The sequence below is a fragment of the Falco peregrinus genome, chromosome 4 (genome assembly GCF_023634155.1).
Source record: "Falco peregrinus isolate bFalPer1 chromosome 4, bFalPer1.pri, whole genome shotgun sequence".
Lineage (NCBI taxonomy): Eukaryota > Metazoa > Chordata > Aves > Falconiformes > Falconidae > Falco > Falco peregrinus.
The window spans coordinates 28,165,263-28,193,220 of NC_073724.1; the positions used below are offsets into that span (position 1 = coordinate 28,165,263).

The window sequence follows — 27,958 nt, forward strand, 5'->3', positions numbered from 1 at the left end:
ATTGGGTTGAAAAATAGGAACAACCCAGTCCTACCCATCCTTTCTTTCTTCTGTACTGAACCTCACAGAGGAGATACCATCACCACACTGGAAACATTGCAAGTACAGAGAGATCTATCCACACTAATCTGGGACAGGGTCTTCCCCCAGTGGATGCAACAGCCCTTGGATTCATTTGGTACTATACCATGTGTGTGTGGTATCGACTGGCATTCTTGTGAAAGTCCTGTCAGCACTGTGCTTCTCTATGTTAAAATTGTCCTTGCTCTAAGTTCCATCTTCCTTAAACAATACAGCAGCTAAAAGAAAGCTTTAGCATCTGAGAACTGGAGTGCTGAAGTACAGAAGTTCATTTGAAAAAAAATACAAATCAATGATAAGGTATTACGAAGATAATTTATTTGGTCAACAAAAGGAAACCCAAACAAAACACTGAATTTCTGACAAAACCCACCAAAACCAAGAAGGAAGACAAATGCAGGACTGTTTGTAACTCTTTTCCCCTCTCCTGTCTTATGTAAAGTTCTTCAGATTAATCAGACCAGTAAAGTCATGGAGACTGGGGGGTTTAACTCCGTCTTGTCACATCTAAAGTGAAGAAGGTGGAACAAAAATGAAAATGCTGCTTTGAAAGAACATAGTAACTACTAGTAAAACCAGAGATATTCCAAACCGCACCACAGATTTGCTTTGGTGCAGTGGGTGCTGCAGAGGGCACAGCAACGGCTGGTGTATATTATAAACTACACATGCCACCGAAATACACCAGACAAAGTAGGTGTGAACTGAAGTTCGAAATCTAGTCTTTCCTGTGTTGCCAGAAAGGTACATGTTTGTTTGTCACAATTAAAGCAGCATAATGTTCCTTTGCCCTGGCATGGAAATGCTGCTTAATACAAACTACAGGCCTTCAGCACACAATGATACATAAGCAGCAGTGCTTCACAGAGAGTTCTTGGAAGCGTTCAGTGTACCATTTTCTAAGGAGTCACCAGTACTGAGAGTCCAATCCTGCCTCTCTTACTTAGACCACTTGTGTGCCTCACTCCACCTGGTCAGCTACTAGCGAGGCAAGCACAACAGACCAAAAGTAAAGCGTGACAGAAGTGCAGCCAAACAGCCTGTGCAGACGGAGGAGTACACACAGAGGCGCATCTAACTTGCTTGCGTCTAAGCTTTGTGCATGTAATATGCAGGTGGGCATTGGAAAGCTGCACCTAAAATAAACGTAGCCATGTTTGTTTATAAACACCCCCATATACAGCACACAGATGTTCCCTTTGTCTATCAAACACATCTTTTTTAAAAGTTTCAAACCAATTAGATGCTTTTTATTAGAATGGCAAAAATCACTGTAGGCACTGGATCCAAGAGTGCTTTGGCCTCTTAAGTTTCTCTTCCACTAAACAGATCTCGAACAGTCAGGGCCACATCAGGATTTTCCCCCCAATTCCCTCCACCCCCTTCATGAAAACATTTTTCTATGTAATGATGCTTTAAAGTTGAACTCCTGCCAGACAAGTATCAATCAAGAATAAAAGCTTCCTGCTTTATTATAAATGTTTGAAAAAAATTCAAATGACTGAGCTACAGTAATCTGATATGTTGTGTCTTGGCCACTGGGCTCCTGGTTCTCAAAAAAAATCCAAGATTAGCAAACATAACACTTTAAGCTATGCTGTGTTAAACACGATCCAAATGCTACTACATTAAATAAGACTAAAAAATGGGACCACTCAATTTCCTAAATCGGAAGAGCAGACAATTCATAGAGTATTTTTCACATCACTAAGTCTTCCTAGTTCACTGAATATAGACATGATTATGTTTCTTGCAGGCATGGTCGAGGCAGGCAGGTATCATATGAGTGAAACTATGACTTTAGACATGTTTGATATTACTGTCCCCCCTATTACTACTTGACAACTGTACGTACATATACTGGACCGTGATCATCGCTGACAGACAGTGTAAAAGGAACACAGGGCAAAGAAACATGCTACTCTTGTCAGCCTCTGTCCCAAAGCCCAGCCAAAACCAAAATGTGCAGTTTGTTCTTTCAGCAGCACAACCTGACCGACGCATCCACTCCTACAGCTCCGTGCCAGGTCAGAGCACAGTCCAGGTACTTAGAGTTTAAGGGGTATAATGGGCCAGTATTTGGGCTGCTTTTTGTCACAGCTTCTATCAAAGATAAGTTGCATGGCTGCCTCCATTGCCTGGATTTTGGCAGCTTCGGCACCATACAGTTTCTTCATTTCTGCCACTCGCCTCTCCCCAGGCCTTTCTGCAGGTGGCTGCGCAGAGCGCCCTGTCCTTTTGTGAAGGTCTTGATCCGCGTCCACGTACTCATGCTCAGCTTCCAGCTGCTGCTGTCTCCCTAGACAAATAAGCCACAAGACATGTAAATTACAGAGCGATCAACCAATCTCATCTTATTTTAACTTTTTTAATACCACATATGCAAATTTGTGCTGGGTCTAGAGAACAGAGATCCACACAGTCTAGGGTACAGCCAACTTCCGCAACTTACAAAACAAATTGTGTGTTACTTATCCTGCTGTGCTCATTATGCATAATGACAAATTCCTACTAAATAGCATGATAAAGCCAGGCTGGAAGAAGTCGGAAGAAAGAAGATCCTGGAATTGAACTCTGAAAGCGTACAAAACTCTCTGTATTAGTAATAACAAGTAAAAAACAGCATTGTTTCATTTCTCCCCAACATACACATGCCCTGAAAAGAAAAAAAAAACCACCATCAAAACCAGAACAACTTCCACCACCACCAAAACCCCACAAAAAACCAAACCAAACCACCAAAAAAAAAAAAAAGCATTGTTTCCAAAGTAATGACTTAGCAGCTGAGACAAGGAAACAATGCACAGGACAATGCAACTTCAGCTGAACCATAGCCAAGAGAAAATGTAATCAATCAGTTACTACTCTATGAAAATGAACAAATTGGTCTGTCATGTAAATGTCTGCCATGAAGTGCATCCAATGAAACACAGATGTAAGCACTGTGTTTAGATAAAACTATCCAACCTCATCCATTTCTCAAGACTTGCAAAGTTCAAAACTGTCAGCCTTACTGCTATTGCTTTGAAGACAAACAAAACCAGCACCCAACATAAATCCCTGCATCATGTCTTTTAAAGAGGATCCAAAACAGTTCAGAGATGTGAAACATTTGGACCAATCTGTCATCAAAAATCCTCTTTGGTAAGTCCAGTCAAAAAGCAAGAACCTGATTTTGCGTACCCAAACTTGCCTCCAGATCCTGAGCGCTGCTCTGATGGAACAAATAATGCCCTGTGCAGTTAAAACAGCAAAGTGCTATACAAAACTCCCCTCTGACGGGGACATTTCTACCAGAGGAAGAAAATCACCTGGCAGTTGAACTCCTTTGCCTACCAATAACAAATGACTGTTCTCAAAACTGCATTAGAGGAATAGTTCACTACTAATGACAGCATTTTTTTTTTAAACATCAAAAGGGAAGAGTGTCCACAGGTCACACACACAGGACATGCCTCTCAGAGTTTGGTGCTATGTACCTCTTCCCTCCTTCCCATAAGACAGGGATTTAGCTTCCACAAAACACATGACATCTGCAAACCCTAACCCAAAATTAAGTATTCTGACATATCTGTGTCAAACATCTGCAGTTTATTTTTACACTGGAAAGTACTGTACAGAGCAGCCAACTGACTGCCTGTCAGACTTCCTAAATGAATTATCCCTGTACTTCATTCATAGAAAAGAGATATTTTACACAGTATAATCAGAAACCTCAATTTTGGCATCTGTTTGTCTGACAGGGACACAGAAAGCCTCTGTTCTGTCATTTCCAACACCATCCACAGTTTTGTGTTGGCGGCTGAAGGGCAGGAGAGCTTGGGAGGTCATTAGTGATGTATTCCAGAGAGCCATTTCTGTGATTTTGCTTTAAGGGCACACCCCTGAAGTGGGCTGCACTGCCAGAATTCACAAAGAAACATACATTAGAGTCCATATGTATTTTTGGAAGAGTCAGATTTATTTGGTGTTAGGCCATTTTAACCAGAAGGTCTGAATTAAAATTGCCTACAGAGGACCCAGTGCTATGAGGACAGGCTATAGCACCCAGGCTGTCACTTGCATCCCACTGAAACAAACTTCCTGGGACACCAGACCGTCCACAACTAGGCAACATGCTTTTAAGTATGAACTTGATGCAAATTACACTGATTAGTGTTATCCAGAAAACAAAAATCTATCTGGAAAACCAGTGTTTCCCATTGTAGGTTACACAGCAAAACTCTGGCAGGGCATGAACTGAACCTGTATTTGTTGACTCTCTTGGGCCACAAAGACAATTCCTTGTATTTCTGTATTGCCCATGGAAATTTTTTATTCATTAGTCCCATAGCTGCATACTAGAGACAGCTGCTTCCTCGCTTGCTTGCTGTAGAATGCTCTCCGATAGCTCGTTGCACACAGTAACACTTAAGAAAAATTAACATCTCTAGAGATAGATAATGAATCGTTCTGTTTGGAAATTAAACGGGTCTCTAGCAGAAGCTTTATGACGGATGAGTGGATTAGAGTTTAGTATGCATCAATTTCCATTTTGTAGCACAGAGTAGCTCATAAACCTGGAGGATACTAATGTTAACAATCAAAATAATAATACCAATTTAAATACCATTCTCAGAATTACCTAATGAATGTCTGGAGTCTATGTTCTACTTTACACTAATCAGATGTACTGCCCTTAACTTTCTAACCTGACTTTTACTGTTCCATAGCTACTGGTTAAAAAATTTCCGGAGTGACTATTGGAGTCTGACACATACATCAGGTCTATAGAGTCCAAGCAAAGGCTGGGGGCAGAAATCTGCTACAGGGACCCACAGTTTTTTGCACCAAAGGCTGGATTTGAACATAGAACATGTCAGCTGTTGCTGGCGATACCGCTGTAGCTGCGTGGAATATGTTGCTGTTTCAAATCAGTTATTTGCAGAGAGATACTACCATGACAAACTCCACTGTCAGTGACCGCACTCTTTGCTGTCGAGAAGCCATGGAAGAATGGGTATGTAAACTACTGCGTTTCCAAAAGCAGTATTTCCAGCCAAATACAGATGAAAAATAGATGAAAGCAGAGAAAGTTTTGTCCTGTTGAGATGCACACTTAAGTTTTCTCTGGTGGGGGCAAGGGCTGGGAAGTAGAACTGCTCAACTTTCCAGCAGCCTGAGTTCTCTCCACTACCTCAAAATTTACTTCAAAAACAATACAAAGCAGTGCAACTTGAGCTAAATGTGCAACTACATCTTCCTCAAAAAGATGACAAGCATCTGACAATGGAAAAAATAAACCAACAAAATTATAAAATGTCTATAGCCCTAAAGTTATAGAGGCAACCAGAATTTCTCTGAACCAAGCACCAAATGTTCATCCATGAATTAGGTAGCAAGGTTTATCAAAACACTAATTCTCAGTCTGCAGCAATGAAGTCCCCAGCTCATTCTCAAATCAGTTTCACACTCCAAATTCATAAGTCCTTGTGCTGCCAAGTTATAAATGTGAAACAAATAACTTTTACACAGTTTTAAGTAGTTCCTCCCTCCACTTCACACAGACTGAAATAAATGTGCTTTCTTTTACAGCACTCAGTTTCAACTACTGGCAAGCTTCCCGCAATCATGGAGCGGAATTTTGCAAATATTCACAAGGCAGGCAAGCAGCTGCAGTGGTGTGTGGTTCCTGCACAAAGAAAAAGCATTGTGCACATTTTCCTAATTGGTCAGTTCCATTTGTTCCCAAAGATGCTCTTCCTCTCTTAAAGCTGTTTTCAGAATTAACTTATTCCTACCACATGCAGTTCTGCTGGGAAGTCGTTATCTGGCCAAAAGCAGTTGAGACATCTTTTCCCAAACACAGTAAATAGCCTTTTTTCTCCATATTTAAGGAATACTGAGATTTCTACCTAACTCATACTGCATTCTGGGATGCCATCAGTGATTCCAGGCCTTTTGAAAGAAAGTTTTGGGTTGTTGCCTGCACACACCCACCCACCAACTTTTCCCACCTTTTACGGATGACTTTTAATCTGGAGTGTACTAGCTGAAAAGAAAAGTGAACAAATACAGACAACTACTCCCATCCTCAGGGAGTGCCAAACCCAGTAACCAGTATCTTAGCTGTTCACTGCTTTTGGGGTTTCATATGCACACAAACGCCCTGTTACATACTTTCAGCAAAACTATGACCTAAGCTCTTCAAGACATAAGCTATTTTCCCTGTAGGTCCTTAGAAACTCAAGATGTCTTGTTTCTCTTACTTTATAAAAAGGAAAATGTCATATACTTTCTGTAAGCTTGATCCACTTTGCTCTTTTTTCTTTGTAAGATCCTTCGAGAAGCTTAAGCAGCAATAAAAAAAAATTGCTCTCTGGAATTCATCCTCTTCTTATTAAAAGGGAAAAAACCCAACACCAAAACAAAGAAAAAAACCCCTTCAAAACCAAACCCCAAATAAACTCCCTTATTTGGAGAGAATTCTCCACGGAGAGACTTTTCAACGTTAAAAGAAGGTAAAAGTAGGAAGTGTAATTATCTATGTTGAATTTTTGATAAAAGATTCATATCCAGCATTGTGTGGTTTCTTATACTATTTTTAGCTCTTAATATTTGTACATTCAACCCTTAGCTCACCGTAGCCAGTGATCATATGCAATCTGACAATGTTTCATATACAGGCAGCCTTCTCCACAGTTCTCTAGGCGCACACACTGCGGTCTGCCACGTTCTGCCTCACACAATGGTAGTTATGGCAAGAGACCAAGGGCTTGCTCCTTCTAAGTGTCAAATGGCCTTCACCGACTTTCAGTTTCTTGCTTAGTTAGCACATTATTCTACAAGGATATACGGCACTTTCCCCAGCCTTGATCTATTTTTTCTTTTCCATGATTTCAGACTGACCTATACCCCTGTTCACATATTTGTCTGCTTATTTCAAATGACGAATGATTTTCTGTTACTGCTGCATGTGCACTTTCTGAGCTTGCTCATCTTGCCTTAAATGCTACCTGAGCCGATCTTGAGCAGCCCACACTGAGTTAAAAACACCACCCATTTCTACTGATTAAAAACTCCTAGTTCTCTCTTTGAATGCCACTTCCCACAAGCCTATCTGCTGTGTTAAATATTCTGCCCACACAAGCTTCTCGATGCAAAATGCCAGCTTCTTCATCTCCTTAGAAAGGCTAAGTACCTTTATCATAAACTTACACATGAGTTTTTCTGAGGTGATAGCATCAGACCGTTTTATTATGCCTGTACTTGCATAAACCAGGCACACCATGGGGAAAACCAAAATCTTTGCCTACAGGAATTCCAACAAAGTAAGGATTTAAACATGAGGATTTGTAAACAGGATATCCACAGTGTTTGATTTCTACAGAGCTCTGGATTTCCAGAGGGCTGACATCTCAAGCATTACTCTTTATCAAGTGCAAAGCTTTGCACGGCAAGAGTTCCCATCAATGGGAACCTACGAGATACAAACAATTGTGACTTACCTCCACACCTATAAAATATCCTGGGCTGCCGAAAACAGCATAGTCTCACTTGCTGGATGATTACTTTGGAACACTAAGCAACTTACAAAAATTGTGGAAACATACTGAAAGAAGAGAGTGACTATTTTATAGCAGAATAAACAGCCTCATTCTACCTGTAAACTGGCTTGGAGAAAACAGACCTAGGTTTAAACTTTTTAAATTTAAAACTTTGTGCTTGCAAAAAAACGTAACAGAAGGACTACAGATGACACAATAAAACTTCCCCCTTCCCATCTTTAACATCGGTCTGATCTTCAAAGACGTGGAGACAGCTAAGCCCTATCTTACTATGCCAGCAGTCTAACCTATGCAGAAAAATCAAATTCCGTAGCTGGCTTAAAAACACTGAGTAGGAATAAAGGCGGCTTTTGGGGGAAGCAATTGTCTGCAATGATAAGCTCTCAGCAACCAGAGTCACAACCACCATGAAAGAGAACTACCAAAAATGCTGAAGGTATTAAAACCCCAAGTATCTACGTTGACAAGTTTTCCATCTGCTAGCTGAGGAATGAATGAGTTAAAAGTAATTGAATATTTCACCACATATATCTACAAGCAATGCAATATTCTCAAGAAAAAATAAAATGTTCTGTTACAGGCTTTGAAGTAAGAGCAGATGTGATTCCTTGGCAAGCTTGTGGCAGTCTGAAACCATGGTTCCACGGACATTATTCTTTCCTCTGCTACAAAATCAGCTTACACAGTTTCTGCTCCCCTCCTTCTCCCTGAGCTGCGTGCTCCAGCTCCTAGGCCCCTCAAGGATGCTGCTACAATTGTCTAAGGGGTCACACAATGAATCATAAACAACAACAACAACAAAAAATCCAATTGAAAAACCAAGACCAGCAAGTTATATTTGATACTGGTACAGTTCGGTGTCTCGGCACCACACATGCTGAACCAAAGGGGCAGAACCGGAGCAGGAGTGAATGGCTAGGAAGAAAAATTGTTTAACTCAGCTCTGGCGCTGAGACATGTTCATTGAAGCACAACTGAAAACCTATTGGAAAAAGCAGGAAATAGTCCAAGGCAAGAGAGTGTGCTCCCTAAGACAGACACAGTTGCAACAGGCTGTCTAAGCAGACAGCAAACAGATTTTGCAAATCTGAATTACTCAGTTTGTTATCTTGTCTTTCAATATAATACAGATTTTCTACATTTTGAAGAAGATAGCTCTGTAGAAACAGCACAAAATCACTTACCGAGATGGCAAGGAGAGAGAAACTACCTTTGAAATCAAAATGCATAGAAGGCAAGGAAGTAAGGTTGGAATGAAGGTGTTCCAGGTTTGCTACTAGGTGGTATATATCCCTCTCAAGTTAAATTAACCACGTCTCACAGTAAGGAATCTGTAAAATGAATCTAGTACTTTCCTACCTGACAGTTTTAAAGAATTAATTATCTCAATTTTTTTTGAAATTTGTAGTTAAGTAACTGGCAGAAAGTTAGAAGTTAGCTGGATAATGAAGCCTATTTCTGTTTTGGAAACAGGAGAAAAAAACCAAGAAGGGTTGTCGTGTGGTCTCCAAAACAAGTTGCCAGAGATTCTAGATGGAAACAATACAAGCCTTCATGTCCATGTTTACACTAGCAGTGGGCCACTGGTTACTGTCCAGGTAAACAACAAATCACCTTTTTTAAATTTTCTTCTATTATCTTCCACAATGCAACCCTTAAAAAGGGATATTCTTACCCTAACCAGAAAATTAACTGAAACAATCAAATCCCATAAACATGAAGCAACCAGCTAGCCCAGTGGTACCTCAAGTGAATGCCTGCTCTAGAGATATGAATGCTCTAAATCTAATTTGTAATAAGGTAAGTGTGCATCTAGGATGCAAAATGCACAGGCGAGCCCAGTGTAACCAGGGGTCTGTATCACACCAGAGACAGTGTCCAGACCGCACACTTGTGCCACCTGACAGAATTACACAGCCAGGGAGTTGCTGACCGATCACTGCTTAGAAATTAGTACAGGATCAGGCACTGACAGCTGCCTCTATAAGGATCAAGTCTACAGCAGAAAGATTAAATACAGACCAGCTGACTCTGCACTCCCATCCCCCAAAACAACTCCAATCTGTCGCTGATGGCAACAATGCTGATGCCAGACAAAGACACCAGTGCTAGAGTAAACAGAAGGATTACTTCAGTCTATATATGACTGTATCCATATACGCATACATTTATGGAACAGTCAGAGGAGACTGAACAAGGAAATGTTCAATTTTAAAAGTGCTTTTTTAAAAACAAGCCAGAACAGGGGAGTTTCACAATCATTTTTTAAATGTGTCCTGAATAGAAATTAGGCACATGCACTTGGAAGAAAGTGTTCCATGATGTACGGAGTGCTAGACAGCTGAATAATACTGAAAGTTTGGTGCTTTTTTTTTTTTTTTTCTTTTTTTTCTCAAAAGTAGCCTGTGTCAGTCTTCTAAATCAAACTTGCACATTCAAATTTTACATTGAAATTTCTTTCTTGCCTCCAGCCACAGACTGCCGTGCTGAATTCAAGGTTAGTTTATTGTTTGATATGAGAAAGCAACTCAGTAACATATGTAGGGAAATCTGTTACTTTATCAAAAACATTTGAAAAACAATTTTATTTTGAGAACAACCTGTAATCATGTCACTGATTTTCTGAAAGGACACATACTCAGGCTATGAACTGACCTTTCAGTTAACTGGCAGGTCCATAATTTAGTATTACTGCAGACATGGAGAATTAAATAACAATCTCTGATCCACATAAAATCAATTTCAGCGTGAAAATACGTGTTTTTTTCCATGCTCTTAGTAAACTACAGTGTGCTGCCTAACCAATCAATCTGGCAAGAGGGTCAAACTAAAGGAATTGGCAAACTATATCACAGCTTCTGAAAGAAAGGGCAAAGGGGTAGCTTTGGAAACCTAGTTTACCTCTGATCTTCTAATTGCTCATTTCAGCATTCTAGTAAATTAAATGAAATATACTTAAATACATGAGGATAATTGCTATGCCCAGTATTAAAAACACAACAAAACAACATTGGGAAAACATGCCAGAGAAAACCTGCAGATGTGTGTCTATTGTACCTTCCACAAAAGGCAAATGTTTGACCCCAGAAATAATTCCAGAGTCAGATGCTGGAGCAGAAGTCTGAGCACTGCCTCCTTTCAAAAAGGGAGCTGGCAACCTGCCCTTCAGAAAGTTGAGTTATACTTCTTGGCAAGTGGGACCTCCATGTCTCCACTCTGTTGCTTCAACGGGACAAATTCACAGATGAAGTGTTTAATTGACTTGATGAAGAGGGGGCTTTACATGAAGAGTCATAGGACTAAAAGCTCATCTAGCCCGTCAGCCTGTTCATGACAGAGGTCAGTAACTAATGCCAAGGGAAGAACACAAAAGCAGGGAATGCAAATAACTACATATCACCAGCTTTACCTACTGAGAAATGTAGAAATCAAAAAATGCAGACAGTTCTTCCTGCACTCCTCCAAAGTCAGCCAGATGCTCTGCCATCTACCACCTCAACACCTCCTCCATCATGTCACACATGATGCAGTCTCCATAGTCTGGACTCTTCTACAATTTTTTAAGCCTCCTTCCCACCATACCAGTGGCCAAAAATCCCAAAGCAATGACAACTGATGAATTTTAAAGCACCTTCCAACTCTTCTGCTCAGCAACCACATCAGAAACTGGAGACCTCCTAGAAACAGAGGTGCTCTGCAAGGCCTGAGCACAGTGAGAAAACAACAGTATTGGCTTGTTAGCGTTTGAACCACCATATTAAAATCGAGGCCTATTTGGAGACCTACATCCCTTGGCAAAGTTTCTCCAATTTCTGTGAGTACAGAGCTGACTTTTAGAGCAACAACCACCACTTCAGCAACTACAAATGAAATTAAACTCTGGAGAGTCTTACGCAGCTAAATGAACAATGACAATCAATAGGATAACACCCATGTTATTCATTTCAGTACAAACCTGGTTTCAGTGCAAATACCCATTTAAGATTCATTCTTCATTTTACGTTGCCTCCATGATTTCAGTGTACTGCACAGCAGAGTTCTGACAACTCAGAACTTGAATATGTACTTGAAAGTATCTGAGGGAAGTTCTGGTAACTGGATAAACAGGTGTGGGTACTTTGGAGGCCAAGTATAACACTGATGAACAGCTGGATCAATCTGTACTGAGTACTTCCAACGGTGGCAGCACAACCTTTTCTTGGTGTGTTGTTGTATCAACCTTCTCTACGTTCCTGAGCGACAGGGAAGTGCTATCACAGGAGATAGGTAGAAGTGCTAGAGCAGGAGGTGCTTTAGATCCCTTGGGCACGGGCTTCACAGCAGATCATGTGGCACAAGGTGTCACAGCTACTCAACCCAGCCACTGGAAATAAAACAAGTGACAATGTTCCCTTTAAACCTTGGGGTTTAAAATGCATCATCCTTTGGGTATAAATTACTAGTCCTCTTCTTCCTGGAAGGCATGGTTGGAAGAGAGAGATTATTAATTTGGGTATCTGTTTCTAAATTCCACCTATGTTGAAAGCTTTTGTGGATCTAGTCCCAAATGATACATCCAAGGTCACAATGGAAGTCTGTAAAGGCCACCCAAGTCTGCAATGGGTAGCCTAACAGCTTCTGTCTAACTCTCACTTGATTTTGAGCGTGTGAGGAAAGGAGTTTCAAAAAGACCCAGGCAGATGGAAGTCTTCAAACTCTCAGTTTCTGCCTCCACAGCACCCACATTTGCCTAATGACAATGGACATGAATTCCATCTGGATGCTTCTGATAAAACTGAGGCACAGTGAAAGATGTTGAAAAGCAAATGGTGCCTCTAAATTTTGGGCATTAGCAACACCCTGTTAAAATTAGCAGGGATAAATGATGTGTCTCCAAGCAAATCTGAACAAGAGGTTTACTTTGTAACAGAGACGTAAAACGTGTAACAGTTGAGACACTTTGCTGCCATGTTCCATTGTAGATTCTGAGCAGATTTTTTAGATAAGAGCACAGAAAGCATACATTACATCCATTTCCACCTTGGTCTTTGACATTTGCTTTTCCAATTACTCCAGTTCTTTACACCCTGAAACTTTACAAATTCCTCCTACAACAGTTCCCCCAGGCAGGTAGAAAAAAGGCTGTTAGAAAACAGATCATAGCCCATACTGTCACTATCCACTTACAAGGTCGAGAGTATCGCACTAAAGGAAGATTTAACTTTAATAAAATAAGAATTGGGATTTATCAGCACAAAACTCAGACAAAGCTCTCTCCTAAGTAAAATCATTTAGAGATCCAGAAATGCTACATGTGGTTCCTAGATGGAACCAGTAATTGATGAATTTTAGGGGAAACGGAAAAGTGCATAAACTGTGAACACAGACTGCCCAAATCAAGCGATTAGCACAGAGCAGCTTTTATGTCACTTTTCCCTAGAGCTGTGTCTGTCAGCATGATCTCACCTGCTCTTTTCTACAGCAGCTGCAGCTGCTTTCGCAGGCTCCCCTGCAGGGACAAAGAATGAAAGGATGACTAGAGGAGCCACTCAGAGCAGCTGCAGATGCTAACAGCATAACCAAGCAGGCAGACCTGCCTTCAAAAAATTGCCAGCACCAGTTTCGAGTGTAAGCAGCATCTGTGTCTTCCCACACCAAACTGTTCCCATATGAAGTAATCTTCCATAACAGCATTCTGAAAGCTGTTTTTGCTCTTACAACAAGACTGGGGAAGGATTCCTTGTTCCACATGTGGCCTCCCAGCCCTGAGGTCTGCCTGGTGGTTCTTTGCCAAAGCTTTGCAGAGCCCAGGTACGTCACAGCAATGCTCTCAATCCTTGGAAACCACACAGACACAAACCAGGCACTGACTTTGTGCCTGTCCAACCTAGAACTGAATTACCACATGGATTTTCTTTGTAAAGAGAAAGTTCCAATAGCTAATCCATCACAGCAAGCTACTGACCTGTCTCCTTTTGAGACCAGCAACTATCAAGAAACGGCTATCAAAAGAAGATCTAGCACACGGATGGTGAGGGACAGGGCAGCTGAGAGAGACAATCATTGTCTCTGTCTTGCACATCTTATCCTCATATCCTCAAGACAAGTCTAGTCAGAATGAATTTAACTAAAGCACTGATTTACTAAGAGCAGCAACAATACACATTACTAGACTTCTCTGACTCATGAATAACTCGGGGATAATAGCTCTCTGGGAGAAAGGGTAGCTCAAACCCTGTATTTGTCCAGCAAGGATGATGTTGATAGGATGCGTTTTGGTCCCAAGGATGACATCTAACATAACTGTTAAACAAAAGGTCTGGAATGAACAATTCTTTGCAGAACATATTGTTCATTCTTCTACCACTTGAGGCTTTTGCTCACTTCCTGTTAAAGTACTCAAAATCCCTTATAAATACGAATAAATAGAACCTCTCAACAAGCCATGTGTATATTATCTCAGATGTAACAACAGGAACACTTCAGACAAAGGGTGACAATTTCAAACACAGGTTTCCAAAGTTTAATACATATTTTCGCATTAAGACAGCATCCTTTATTTCCATCAAATGTAAGAGGAAATAGGTGTTTGACATCTTGACATTCCTCTTAAAGCAATGTCTACACTACAGTTACACTGAACCACATGAGCCTCTTTCCCATGCTCTGAGCTATAAACCTGCTCTAACTCAAATAACAGTACTCCACAGCATGATGAGGAAGAACTGAGCCCAGCAGAGCCACTGGCAGACCGGGAAGTGGCATTCCAGGACCCAGCTCCACCCAGCTGTCCAGGCTGCATGCATGGTGTGTCCCAACATTCTAAGACACCACCTAGGAGCTGAAACCTGGGCCATCCCTTAGCAGCAAAACAATAAGCCTGGCTTTGCACTTGCATACTTTCCAGAGTTGCTAACACTGTCAGTCTCAGCCCCAGGCACATAACAAAGACTTGACATATAATTTCCAGTTCTATATGCTAACCCTCATACAACACTCCTGAGCATGCAGCAGAGGATATCCATTTCTGACTGCATCTAGTCCCGTGATACAGGAAGTCACTATTTTCTCAGCAGCACCTCAAGTTTTGCAGTGCCTCTCTTCCATTAATTCCTGTACAGCAGCGTGTCCATTTGTTGCAAAGTCTGTTGGATTGATATGAAAGGCATAGAACCATATAGCAAAGCTATACATTCCTCTAAGCTCAAATCTGTCTCCAGCATGAGATCCAAGGCCATTTTCAACTATCACATATTCTAGGAATGGCTGTGTTCCCAAATTGATACTCTTAGTATAAAGATAACCTTGTCTCTTATGAAATGGATATAAACCTGTGCCCAACTGTTGCTCTCCAAACACAATTCAGAACCCCTGTTTTTGCAGGTACATATTAGTTTCCAGTATTAAAGCAGTGAAAATTGCAAGTTTTCCTTGTTTCTCTAGCAAGGAGGCATTTTCTTAGCTCTTGGCTTCCAGTACCAAATAACACAGCCTCTACATTGGACACAGTGTGCGCCCTTGAGAAGATTCTGCTGCTACACAATAAAATCATCAAGAGCAGATATGTGTTACAAAGGAAGAGCCTTTCACATTTCTCCTTTAGTTCACAAAAAAACGTGCTTCAAAAGCATCTCCCAAGCACCCACACATACTGCAGAGAGCACTCTAATTTCAAAAGCATTTCTCAGAAGCTTCAGCAATTCAACTTCTAAAGATAGTGGTAAAAGTTCATGTGACAACCAAGGCTCACAAAGCTAAGGAAGTTGAGCAGATGTAAGTTCATCATCCACACTGCTTTGGCAGTTTAGGGTAGGGAAGAAGATACAAAAAAAATGCTTGTGACCGAGAGTAAGGATCTGAACTACAGTCTGAGGAAGACAGACAGACAGACAGAAGAACAGGGAGAAGCATTTACCAAAAGTGAGAGAAAGAAAGAAAACATGGTGGCAAAAAACCTGCATGAAAGTCTCTTTTCCAAAGAAGCACATAGGAGGCCTTAAATAAAAAAAAAAAAGCTTCATGGATCTGGTGCTATTTAAACAAGTTTCAAAAAACGGAAAATTCCATTACTTTCTCTTCATGGAAGAGGCAGTGGCAACTGTCATCTTTCAGAGAAAAAGAAACTCGAGGGAAAAAAACTCTACAAACTGCAGATTTAAAACAAACATCTTCATTTGCCATCTTCTTTCAATTCTTTTTTAAAGGTTTTCCATCTGGCATGAAAGTTTTGAGACAACATTATTTTTGGAAAAACTGGAGGGTATGTGGGCAATACAAATAGAGGCTTTACTGGAAAAAAAAACTAGTTATAGCATTAACAATTGACAGACTATTATCCTTCAGTAATGAACTGACATGATGGTACTTTGCTTTTCTTTGTTTTTAAATAAAGGACACTGTCTCATTGCCTGTTTACTACAGAATGGTTCTTAATGTACTCACAATGCTGTCTTCACTCAATTACAGTGGTAATTTTCTCTTATATGTAAAAAGGGAACAAAGAAAAACTGCTTTAAGGAAAAACTACATGTTTCAGAGGCTAAATTTAACAGTGTAATAAATATATGCAATCAGACAATTTACAGAATTGTTAGGGTTGTGAATCTTCATTTCTTGGTTTTTGTCCTTTTAATTCTTGCAAACATAAAAAGGCAACTTAATGTATTCTGTCCTTTACCTCTAGGGTGCTTGGGGAATTCAGCATACTACCTAGCTCTGACAGGTATGGCAACCCAGTAAAAAACCTCATACTTTCCAACAGCCAAAGGGAAGACTTTCCAATGCAACTAAAAACTTCCCCAAGAAGCACAGTATATTAGGATCACCAGTTACATGAAGAACCAGAACAACATACTAGCTTCACAAAAAAAAAAAAAAAAAACACTAAAAAATAGAATCACTAGATAATTATGATTGTATATGAAGAAACAACTGAAGAGCAAAGAAATTAAAACTGTAAGGGATTTTAGTCAAATGCACTGCATATATAGAATATGAGATAAGTTTGTAGTACATTAATATGTCTGAGTTCATAAAGCCTCAGGTAAACTCTGCTCACTATTACTTTGGGGTACTCCAGGAACACATAACTTGACTGCAACACAACGTGACTAGAAAAACTGTAGAATTTGGCAAGAATTCAAAGACCAAAAAAAAGAGATTGTTTTAAAAGAGGCTAGTTGTGAACAACTGTATCACTGCTGAAGTGTTAAATCATGTAGCAAGGCTCAGAGCTGCCAGTTTCAAAAGCTTTACTGTCCAAGTCAGCCAATCACTGCAAATGCCCACTGTGAAAACAAAACAAAACAAAAGTGCTACAGAAGTTAGGAATCTGCTTGTTCTTCAAGTTTGTACCGAAAAAAAGACATAAACCTAATGTTTTCTTCTTTGTCTAGTCCAACATGATGGCTTCCTTGTCTCTGACACTTTTCTTTTTGCAATTAATACTTGTATGTCATGTCCAGACACAAAGGCCCTTCCCACCTACACCTTCAGGCCTATTTAAGTCTTCCACAGCTGAAGTTTGCAACATGTTATACTTTGATGTCTGTGACCACATTTACCTCCAGCAGACTCTATAGCAGGCATTAGAAGTAAAGAGCCGAACATCAGCTAGGATTTTCCTTCCTAGTCCATTTGATTATCCTTCTACATGTTGATGAGACATGGATCATGTGTGAGAACCAGCTGTTCCCTTACTTGGTAAATGAAGACTCTCAATATGCACATCCAAAATAGCTGCATAGTATTTCCTAAATTTGCAGGGCTTAAAAAACCCACCAGACCAATGGAAGTCATCCTTCGCAAAGGTAAGTCAGACCTCCATCCTCTGTACTAGTATCCCCATCCTTACGTGCCAAATTCCCCTTCCTATCTTATGTCTCACTTCTGTAAGTTGCCAGTAAGCATGTATCAAACTCTTGCATAGTAATCATTTTAAAAAAAGCAACAAGCCAGGTGTCTTCCCCCATTTGCATATCAAGAAGCAGGGGTCGACGGCTGTGAACTCTACCTGGAGCCCCTTATTTATGCCAAAGAAAGAAGACATGTGACATAGCCTCCTCCTTAATGTTCCCTAACAGCTGGTTTATATTGCAATTGACCATGAAGGTTACTATTGGTATTCTGCTTTGATATACCCAAATATTCTTATTCAGTTTATAGAGAAAATTTAGTACTCTTACCTCAACGTTATAAATGTCTCTTCCAGACATGGATGATACTTAAAATTTCAGGCATTACTGAGCACATTAGTGCCAAAATTCCTCTACAAATCTGCTCCTATGTGGGGGCGGGGAGGCTGGCAGGGGGAATGGACACACAACATACATACAGTTTGGGATTAAAAGGAAGAGGCATCAGAGAGTAAACATTTCAGCAACTGTGGGCTTCTTTAGTAGTATCTCCATCTTCTGGAGCATCAATACAGAATGACAAGCATTATTCAGCACAGGATGGAAGATATAACATGATAGCATCATTATGGATCATGGCTTAATGAAACTCTCAATTTCATTTTGTTCAGAAACAGCATCCAGGAAAATTAATACCACTACCTCCTAAAGTAGAGTGGTACTGCCTTCAACACCGTCTCCATACCAGCTCATTTCCACACCATGAGGGAAGCTATGTTGTTTCTCCTGAGAAGCTTTAACAGAAATAAAGATTTATTCTATTTTCTTTTTCCCCTACCCACCATGCAAGAAAAAAAATATTTCTGAACAAGATCATACTGTATTTTTAATTACTCAAAAAATCAGCATTTAGATGCTATCACCCGAGAATTCTGTGGCACTTTTGAATTTCAATAAATCAAGTACTTGTTTAGTTTTTCATGTGTTGAGGAATTACAGACTATTATTATTACTATCCTCAATTTATAGGGAAACTACTAAAGAAACTGAGGCATGCAGCAGCTAAAGACCAGATTCCGCTCAAATTTGCTTGAGGATCTGAAATAGTGCTGCTGAAGTGAATGGACTTACACAGAAGTAGGCTAGTACATGGCACACAGCAGAAAAGTACCACTGTGGTAGAAGGAACAGAAGTAAAATCTGTATTCTGAGTCACAAACCTCTTCCCAATTCACCTGCTCATCATAAAGAATCAGATCATATTTTTAGCAAGAGCAGCCAGTGAGGGGTCAGGAAGAGATTAAATAGCTATACCAAGGTCATACAGGACATATGCAACAGAGAACATCTCTGAGCCCAGACATCTCAATTTCCAGGATACCACTTTAACCACTCGCATGCCTTTGAACACCACTAAACATAAAGGCAAAATAAATCCAAAGAAAATGTACTGCATTTCCAGAAGTAGCAAAGCATCTTCAAGTATCCCATACCTCATCAAAGGAATGTTTCACAAGCTGATTCTGCAGCAGCACGATGAGAAAGGGATGCGTGTCAGGCACTACCACTGAGCTCCTTACCTCACTTTCCTCTGCTAACTAGATCAACTGTGCATCATACTGATGGGAAGTGTGAAGTTCAGCTGAGGTGTTTAGCTCACTGGATGCCTACTGATTACAAAACTTAAAATAACACAAATTTTATCCCTCCCACCCAATATCATTGTCTTTATTATGCATTTGTAAAACATCTCCCTCTTTCAGACAAAGCTCTATTAAACATTCATTATGGGTATTTCCTATTGGAGTCATGTGGGAAAAGTTATTTTCATCATACTGCTTCCTTAAAACAGATAATAAATTTGCCTGCAACATTTACATATCCAGTAAAGTGTCAATAAAAGTACAGCATAATCTTCTATTTCTTTTAAGGATTTCACAGAAACAAATATGACCAATACCTCTGAGGATCAAGACCTGAGAAAAATCTGAAGTCTTTGGTTTATACTCCCTGCTTACGGATTTGGGTGCAGATCAAGATGCAAAACAAAGAGAAACCTGTGGTATAGTACAGAATGAAGAGTACCCTAGGGATGCAGGGGGAGAAGAAAAAGGTCATGAAATTTTACGGTTGGGTTAGCCGAAGAATAACAAACAAAATGACTTCTCTGTGTAATAAAATACATTGAGGCTTAATCTAGGGTTCAGTGATGTAGTAAAGCACTTCCTCTGGGTTCCCCCCTCAGACATATATTAGATTTAACTACAAAAATTATGGAGTTTTTCTTTCAGACTAGTACTGTCTTCCGGACAACGTGTTATTCTCCTCTTTGCAGTCATAATTTTCTCTCTTACCAAAAAACCTTCATTTTCTAAGACTTATTTCTAATGAATGGGACTTAAGTGCACCCATCAGTTTTGCCTACTTCATTGTTTGGCTTGCTCACTTGCACTGCATATTTCTGTGAATTCTCATAAAACCTGTAAACGATGAAGCCATCCATCACTCAATGTTATGGCCACTAAGTACCAGAAAACATAGAACAAGCATGGACTTACGAAGTTCTTCCCGGTGCCTCTCTGTCTGTGCAAAGAATTGGCGAAGCTCCTCCGTGATTTCCATGTTGCTCAAGTCATATTCTATCTCCCCTTCAGACTCAGAGTCTTCTTCCATTTCAGAGTCCCTGTCAGCATCCTCCCTCCCTTGGTGGGCATCTGTGTACTGCTGAGCTCCCTTATGGTACGGAGCTCTGCCACGTGGGCTATTGCTGGAAGAACAGTTTTGGGTATGTGGGAGATCATTCCCATCCCAATCTGAGTAGCGGCTACTTGGAGAGGCTGCAGAAGGATGCCACGGTAGGTGATAAAAGGACTCCAAGGCTTTCCTGTAGGCTTTCTGGTGTCTACGCATCCAGCGCATGGCTAGATCATAGTGCTTCCAGTATCTTGCATACACTTGCTGAGAATACCATGGGTCAGCGCCTTCCTGTTGCTAAAACACGGGGAGAGGGAAAGAACATAAGCCCCCTCCCCCCAACCCAGGGTGGGGGGAAAGAGAGAGAAAAGAAATGGTAATTGAGGGGAGAAACACTGTAAACACAAGCATAAAGTCTGCCTTCTAATCATTAAGTCATCCTCTTCCTATGATAGACCATATAGATCTGAAGGAGGACAAGTATTAACGCAGTGCAAGTGTGCTACACTTCATTACTCTTACAGGACGTTGTTTTTTCATCAACACAACTACCAGTGAAGAATCAGCAATAGAGAAGCTGCAGTATCCAGAAGGTATTTTCAAAGTGTTTGTGCTACTACAGCAGGAATCGGTTCTTTTTAGGGGATAAGCTATGTGGATATATTCCACAATTCCTTAGCCACTCATGTGAGTTACAAGAACTGAATCATTCCAAGGTGTATGTATTACAACCTACACCTGACTTCCAAATCCGCAGACAGAAAACACAAGAGATTAAAATTCCTCCATATTAAACAAAGGCATTCATTTTATCCAGTAACATATTTCCTCCATCTGCCTGCCAAAGTAAGTTTCTCAATAAAGGTCAAATGGCAGTTCAGCCAAATTCATATATCCATCATGGCCTCAATCAAAAACAAGACTGTATTTAGCCAAGTACAAGCTGCCAGTAAATCTCCCTTTTGTACTCATCAGCAACCAACATACGACAAGTGGTAATAAAGTACCACTGATAAAGTACATGGAAAAATAGCTCTACAGAATGAAACATACTGTAACACACCTTCTCCTGTCTTCCAGCTAATTTTAGTTTTCTTGAAAAAACAGTTTCATGCTGTTCAAATTTCACCAGCAACTACAAAGCCCCACAGTCCCTCTAGCCTTAAGCCTCCTTTCTACAGGCCATTTCATCTCCCTCCTTGTCCTACTCTCAAAAAGAGGAGATAATAGATCTTAAACCAAGACCATAAAGTAAAACAGAGCCTACAACAAGTAAAATAAATAGCAAATGTTTTTTTCTTTCCCCCACATATTCATTTCCATAGAAAAATCTTGTATCTGGGCCAAAATGGAATCTGTACTTTAAATTGGAAGAATTTTAATTAAGTCATGTTTTGGCAAACACTCAGAACTATGGCAAGATTAGCTAAGGTTTTCAGAGATGAATGTGACATTTACAGTCCTTTGTGTTGTGTTTTTTGTTTGTTTGTTTTGTTGTTTTTTTTTTTAGAAGGGCATACAAGACAAAAATCTTTCTTCAAGTGTGTTTTCTTGATCTGCACTAGCACCATTCTGTAGCCTTAAAACAATGATTCTCTGGATAAAAAATATCCCAAAACAAAAGAGAAGAAAGAAAGCCTAAGAAATACTTTCCATTTAATGCTAACAATATCAAGAGTGGTTAATTTCATTTACTTACATTTGTTTTCACTTTCTGGTTCTCAGGCAATGATGCAAAAGCTAGAGAGTTTGGAATAGTAATTGTGACTCTCATGTTTCCTGTCTTCCTGCAAAATTGAGCCCATTATCCCATAAGACATCTATAAAAGTTATCTCTTTTTAAGGTCATTGGTAAGTGCTCTCAGAAACAAAACACCTCCAAGCTAACAGACTCCATAAAAAACCCCCACCACAACAAACTTGTATTCTTTAAGATACTTCTGAACAAAAATGGCACCCTATTTGTGAAGGGCTGTGGGGTTCAGCTATGTGATTTTAAAGTCTAGACAGATTATCTTTCCTGAAAAGTAGCAATTCATGGAGGTGAAACTTCATTACGATTCTCCTCTTGGTCTAACATTGTGCTGCTACATGACCATACATTTCAGAATATTTATTCTTGAGATGAGTGGGTGCAAGAAAAGCATCTGCCTTCCATATGGAATTTCTTCATTCTTTATTATCCAACCACCTAAAAGCTAGGATGAGCAATGTTTTATTTACTGTTCTTGCTTAGCTTAAGAATGTCACGCTGACTCCTCATCCTTCAGCAGTTGGACGAGAATGTCCTGTCGTCAAATCTGATACATTCACAGGCTACTTTTAGAACATTTTGTCTATTTTTTCCACTGCTTAAAAACACAGTTTTGAAACACCACGGACAAAAGCAGGTATCTCCTACATTCTGTGTACTTCCAAAGAAGACAACATATTCTTTTAAAGCTCAAAAATTATCTCTAGTTCTTCTAAAAGGCTTCTAAAAAGGGCCTTGACGACTTTACTGAAAGCTCTGGAATCCAGCTGGCTGATTTGTCTAGCTGACTAACTCCAGTTGTTAATTTAGGGGAAAGGAAGACACAAAGCCAGTTCATGTAGACAGAACTGTGATGCTGGTGCCTGTCCAACTACTTTTTGTGGCTTTTTTGTTGAAAGTGACCCTTGAAAACCCCTTTTACATTTGAATTTAAAAAATACATCTGTTAAGAAATTACAGAAGTGTTTTACATTGGGGTGGAAAAGGGAAAGGAACTCTTTAAAGTCTAACTTAGCTCTATGTCTGTGCTTTTTCAGCTGTGGAATAAATGGAAATGAGAGATTTCCTCAAGGAAACAAAAGCTATAAATCTAAGGCAAACGACCAGAGTTCTCTGTTATTTTCCTGTTATGTCTCTGCAGTCTTCCTAGGAGCAGACAAATCACTCACTGTTGTAATATGAATTCTATTTTCAAAGCAGTTTAGCTACTTTCCCATCTAATTTTTAAGTCTGCACTGAAAGTTGAATGAAAGTGTTTATATGCATTTTGTATATAAAATGTGACTAAGTTACCACGTAAGAACCCATAAAGACTACTTACCATCTTTTGTGGAGTTTGTTCTGGTGATCAAGGTGAACTAGAAAAGAAAACAGTAGCTTTTTAATTCATAAAAATACACTTACTAAGATTGTTACAAGCACTGAATATATTTTTGCTAAACTTGAGTACTATGGCCTACAGCTATTAAATATTCCTTCTCTGTTGTGGCTAGCTGAAGTCTCTTATTTATATAGCTTTTGATTAGCATCAGTAAAAATCCCATTCGTTAAAATTCCCCACTACAATAAGGTTAAAAGGGACCCTTCTATACAACACAGCCTAAAATGTTGGGACTGAAGACTTTTTTTCTCCATTACCCTTTTCCTTTCTACTTTCTCCCACACTTTATGCTTCTACGACCTTTATTTTCCAAATCAATACCAAATAAAAAGCATAAACTTCAACGAAACACACTGTTCTGACTCTTTAGTGGTGTCTGCACATGGACATCTACAAAAGAATTGCCATAAAATAATTAAACCCATCTTCACTCCATTCAAGTAGTAAAGTTTCTGTTTAAACCTATCATACACGTATAACTGCATACAATCCCTTCTTTCACCTTATTTCTCTCTTCCTCCCCCGACATCTGATCCTGCCTCCCATAAAAAAATATCACAAGCCAATTCAAGTTGCAATCCCGTTTGTTAAATGTGAGGAAAAGGTTAAAGGAAGAAGGACAACTGGAGCTGGATGGGTGGGAGGAAGAAGGCGGGTAAGAGGGGGCAGAACAAGGTATCTATAACTACCAGGCAGGATTTATAATTGCCATTATTTTCAGTGTGATTTATCAGCATGAATCACTGAGAAATATTCTGAATCCCCTCCCCACCTGGCAATTATTTTGTTACATTAAGACATTAGCTGCTTCATCCACGTATTTCTCCTCATACTCTCACCCTCAACTTGAACTTTATGTTAGGTGAGTGCCAATGCAAGGTACCAGAAACTCAGTACACACCAGTACACGCAACTACATTGCTACCCCTAAGACGTGTTCAAACGCTATTCCCAGCAACACTGGAATATAGCCAAGACAGCACTTACAACTGTTACAGATTTATACCAGCATAAAACTAGGATTTTTCAAAATGCATACGAATAAAGTACATACTAGTTGTGTTCTGCCTCGTATTTAACAATACCGATTAAACAGCAACTTTTTGCCTCTTAAGCCAAGCTGTATTGCTTGAAAGAATGGGGATGGGCCACATTCAAAGAAAATGCAAATTATGCAGCTACCACAAAGGCAAATTATTGTCCTTTGCAAAGTCCACAATAAGCTCAAATCCATAAACCCTTGGTCACAACAACGCATCTACAAGAAGCCCTACATACATGAGCGGTCCCCTTGCAATCAATGAGACGACTCATGCGAGCAAAGGATTGCGGACTCAAGCACCAGGCAACCAAAGTGTGTGAGTTCATTATATTCTCTCCTGTCTGCTTGGAGGAGGAAGAAAACCTAGCGCTGAGGTCACTGTAAAACACTGCAGTTACCTGTAACTCTTGAAATCCACAAATAGATAAAAGACTCCTGGGCTATCCGTCTTTGTCCATTTCAAGTATCTCATTTCCTGTGCTAGCCCTCTTCAAAACTTTTATCTCCACTCTCATGATGCACACATACTTTTTTGTCCCTTCCTCATATACATCTGGATACTGTCAAGAATGGTGTAACGTCTTTTTCTCATACTTAAAAATCTAACTCCACGGTAGCCAACTCCTTCATTTTACACTACAGAAAAGTATGTGTATTTCATTTTCACGTTCACCCTAACTACTACATGACAAAAAGATTCTTTGAACTAGCCCCAGCACGAGCAGAAATCAGGTTCAGAGCTTAACGTACATACAGTTTTTAAAGCAGTAAGTGATGAAGCCTGATATTTTATTATCAATACACAACATGTACGTATGCTCTCTGAAGGGGAAGGAGGGGAAAAACCCTGGCAAAACTATCCAACTGTATTAGTTTGCCAAATATGAAAAAACTGTTTTGCCAAACACAGAAATATTCATTACTTTCACAAATTATTTATGAAACATTAGACAAATACAAAGCAAAGCACAACAATGCTGCAAGCTGGGACACTAAATTGAAGAATGAGTTTGTTTTATTTTCAGCTGAATTACTCTTCCAAAAGAAACTACATTAAATATAAAACATGGAAAGAACCAGAAAATACATGTGATTACTTCTATAATTAACACTTTAAAAAATAAAATCTGGAAGCAAATAAACATATGAAATTCACCAGCAACTGTGGAATTTAAAATGAGGAAGAGATTTGTTTGCCTATTCTGCCCATTAATGACAGAGAAGTTATTTTTTTATAGCTTATTACTTCCTTTTGTCAGTTTTAAAATATTTCCCCACTGATAATTAGATATGGATGTACTCCGTTTCATCAAAACACGCCTGTGTCTGTACCAACGTGAGGCAAGTAAGCGTCAGTGGAAACAAATAAATCTGATCGAAGCAACGACTGCACCTAATTCCACTGGAGTCAAAAGAAGTTGAGACAATGTCTGTCATACTGTCAAACGCAACGACAAAATACTGTTATTTATGACTCGGTAATACAACCCATGCTGCGGAGGCTACGCCCCCTAGCGGTGCGCTGTGGACGGCGCGGGCACACGGCCCCCGAACGGGCGGCGGCTGGTACGGCTCTGAGCGACCGACCCACGCGGGACCGAGGAGGGGCTGGCGTCATTCACAGCACCGACCAGAACATGATTAATTAACCTGTTGCATGATATTACGGTAAAAATACAAGATGTTATGAAAGGAAGATGAAACTTCAATAAATTCAGCAAATTTCAACTAAAGACATATATAAAGCTCTCCCGAAAGAGGAAACTCGGTTTAAATGGGAAATGCCCAAACCAACAGACAGTCGACCATGTCCTTTGCCCACTGCTTTTGGCTCTGCTACTTTAGCCTGCGAGAAGCGCCTTCTTCAGTCAGGCCAGACACGTCCCTAACTTAGTATCCAGTTTCTGGCAATGGGCAGTAAGAAACAGTAAAACATAACGCTGTTGTACACATACAAGAATTATTTTTCATAGTGCATTTCCCCTGATTTCAGCAAGTGGCAGTTCAGATACTTTTTTCAGCTCCAAACTGCTTTTGGCATTTTAAGCCAGAACACGTAACTTCTCTGAACCCATGAACACTGTGTTTCCATGACATCCCATGGCAGCAAGTTTCACAACTTAAGGTGTTAAACATCAGTTTGTGCTGTGTATTTTGAACTCACCCTACTACACACTTCAAAAAAATATTCGAAGAGTTCAGTAAGAAAAGCATGACATGTAACAACATCAATAGTGTTTATCTTCCCACAAACAGCAATTTTATACTCCTAATGCTTACTCTTGGTGTAGAATTACCACCAGAACAGGGAAATGTCTGAAAAGTGTTTTGACACTCTGTGCTTCAGATTAAGACTGTGCACTGTTGGTGTGTGATGTTAACTTTAATACCAAAGCGCCCTAGTTACAGTCAGGCAGAAATATAAGCCTGTGATTGCTGAGACAGTTGGCAGTGCAAGTTTTTTGCTTAAAAAGAAGAAAGGGTAAAAATTCCCAACACTATACACTGCATTCTTGTTTGTGAACAGCTATAAATACAAAACCTGTCTGGCACTTAGGATACAGTTACGGCCGTCGGTCATCCCAACAGGAGAGTCAGTTGAGCTATGGAGACCTACCTATCACTAGTCTTCACAGCAATGTTCTTACACCGGTAGCAGTAATTCCTGCAAATGGAAGGGAAACAGATCACACGTAAGACAAAATCATTGCAGAGACAATCCACATTTAATCACAAGACCTAAAAATTCAAAGCATGCCGATCAAACTTCAGCGTATATATTATGGCTCTTTTGACCTGGACTGAGCCTGAGCCAGCGTAACCCTCTGCTGCTCCCAAAATGAGGGTCTGTCTTCTCAGAGTGCCAGCACAGAAACCCAAAAGCTATGTGGGCCAAAAATCTGAGGTCAAAACGAAATGCTAAAAGCTGTACAATTACTAGTTTGTTTGTTTCACATACGGCTTGTCAGTTTAGTCATAAAAGAGGAAGAGCATGAAACTTCTATAGCACTGTTTTTGAAGGCAAAATTAATTTTCTGGTCTCACAGATGCCATGCCCTGACTCTGGTCAGTGGCTTCAAGGATCACAAAGCCGATGAGCAGCTTTCGCCTCCGCCAAGTAGGGCAAACAATTAAATCCAACAGCTGGCAGGAAAACCAGCCGTCACGCACGGCTGGCCCCGGCCCCACACCCCAGCGCCGGGAGGATCCCTCCCGCCCGAGCTCCCGCACCCCCGCCTGGGGCCGGACGCCGACATTTCGCGGAGCACAAGCAGAGCCCCGAGCCCGCCGAGCCGATCTGCGCCACCGACGCCGCCCGCCCGCCCCGCCAGGCGCCCAGGCTCCGAAAGCGAAACTCCCTCCCGGGCTGTTCGCTCTTCCGCTCACGCCACCGCCCGCCCCGGCTGCCCCTCCCTCAGCGGCCCCGGCTGCTCCTCTCCCTCAGCCGCCCCGCCGCGGCCCAGCGAGGCGGGAGCACAGGGGTGCGCCAGCCCCGCACCCACCCGGGCAGCCTGTGGCTCCAGCGGGCACGGGGACCCGAGCGGAGCCGCCGCCGGTGCTTCCTCTTTCCGGCGAGGACGAGCGCGGCGCGGCGAGCGGAGCCTCCTACGCCGCTTCCTCCCGCGC

General features: G+C 40.6%; 1 protein-coding gene across 3 annotated transcripts; it reads right to left on the reverse strand.

The window, feature by feature from the left end:
- Positions 1-377: 377 nt before the first annotated feature.
- On the reverse strand, positions 378-27,958 carry GEMIN8 (gem nuclear organelle associated protein 8). Of its 3 annotated transcripts, none has more exons than XM_055802276.1 (5): positions 27,835-27,958; positions 26,953-26,996; positions 23,230-23,266; positions 20,020-20,452; positions 378-2,380 (listed from the first exon to the last, which is right to left on the reverse strand). In XM_055802276.1, the coding sequence occupies exons 3-5, from the start codon at positions 23,230-23,232 to the stop codon at positions 2,130-2,132; spliced, it is 687 nt and encodes a 228-aa protein (XP_055658251.1). In that variant the 5' UTR covers positions 23,233-23,266; positions 26,953-26,996; positions 27,835-27,958; the 3' UTR covers positions 378-2,129. The 3 variants fall into 3 exon arrangements, with proteins under 3 accessions (XP_055658251.1, XP_055658250.1, XP_027641046.1); XM_055802275.1 differs by having other exon boundaries at positions 26,949-26,996; XM_027785245.2 differs by lacking the exon at positions 27,835-27,958 and adding an exon at positions 27,342-27,612 and having other exon boundaries at positions 26,949-26,996.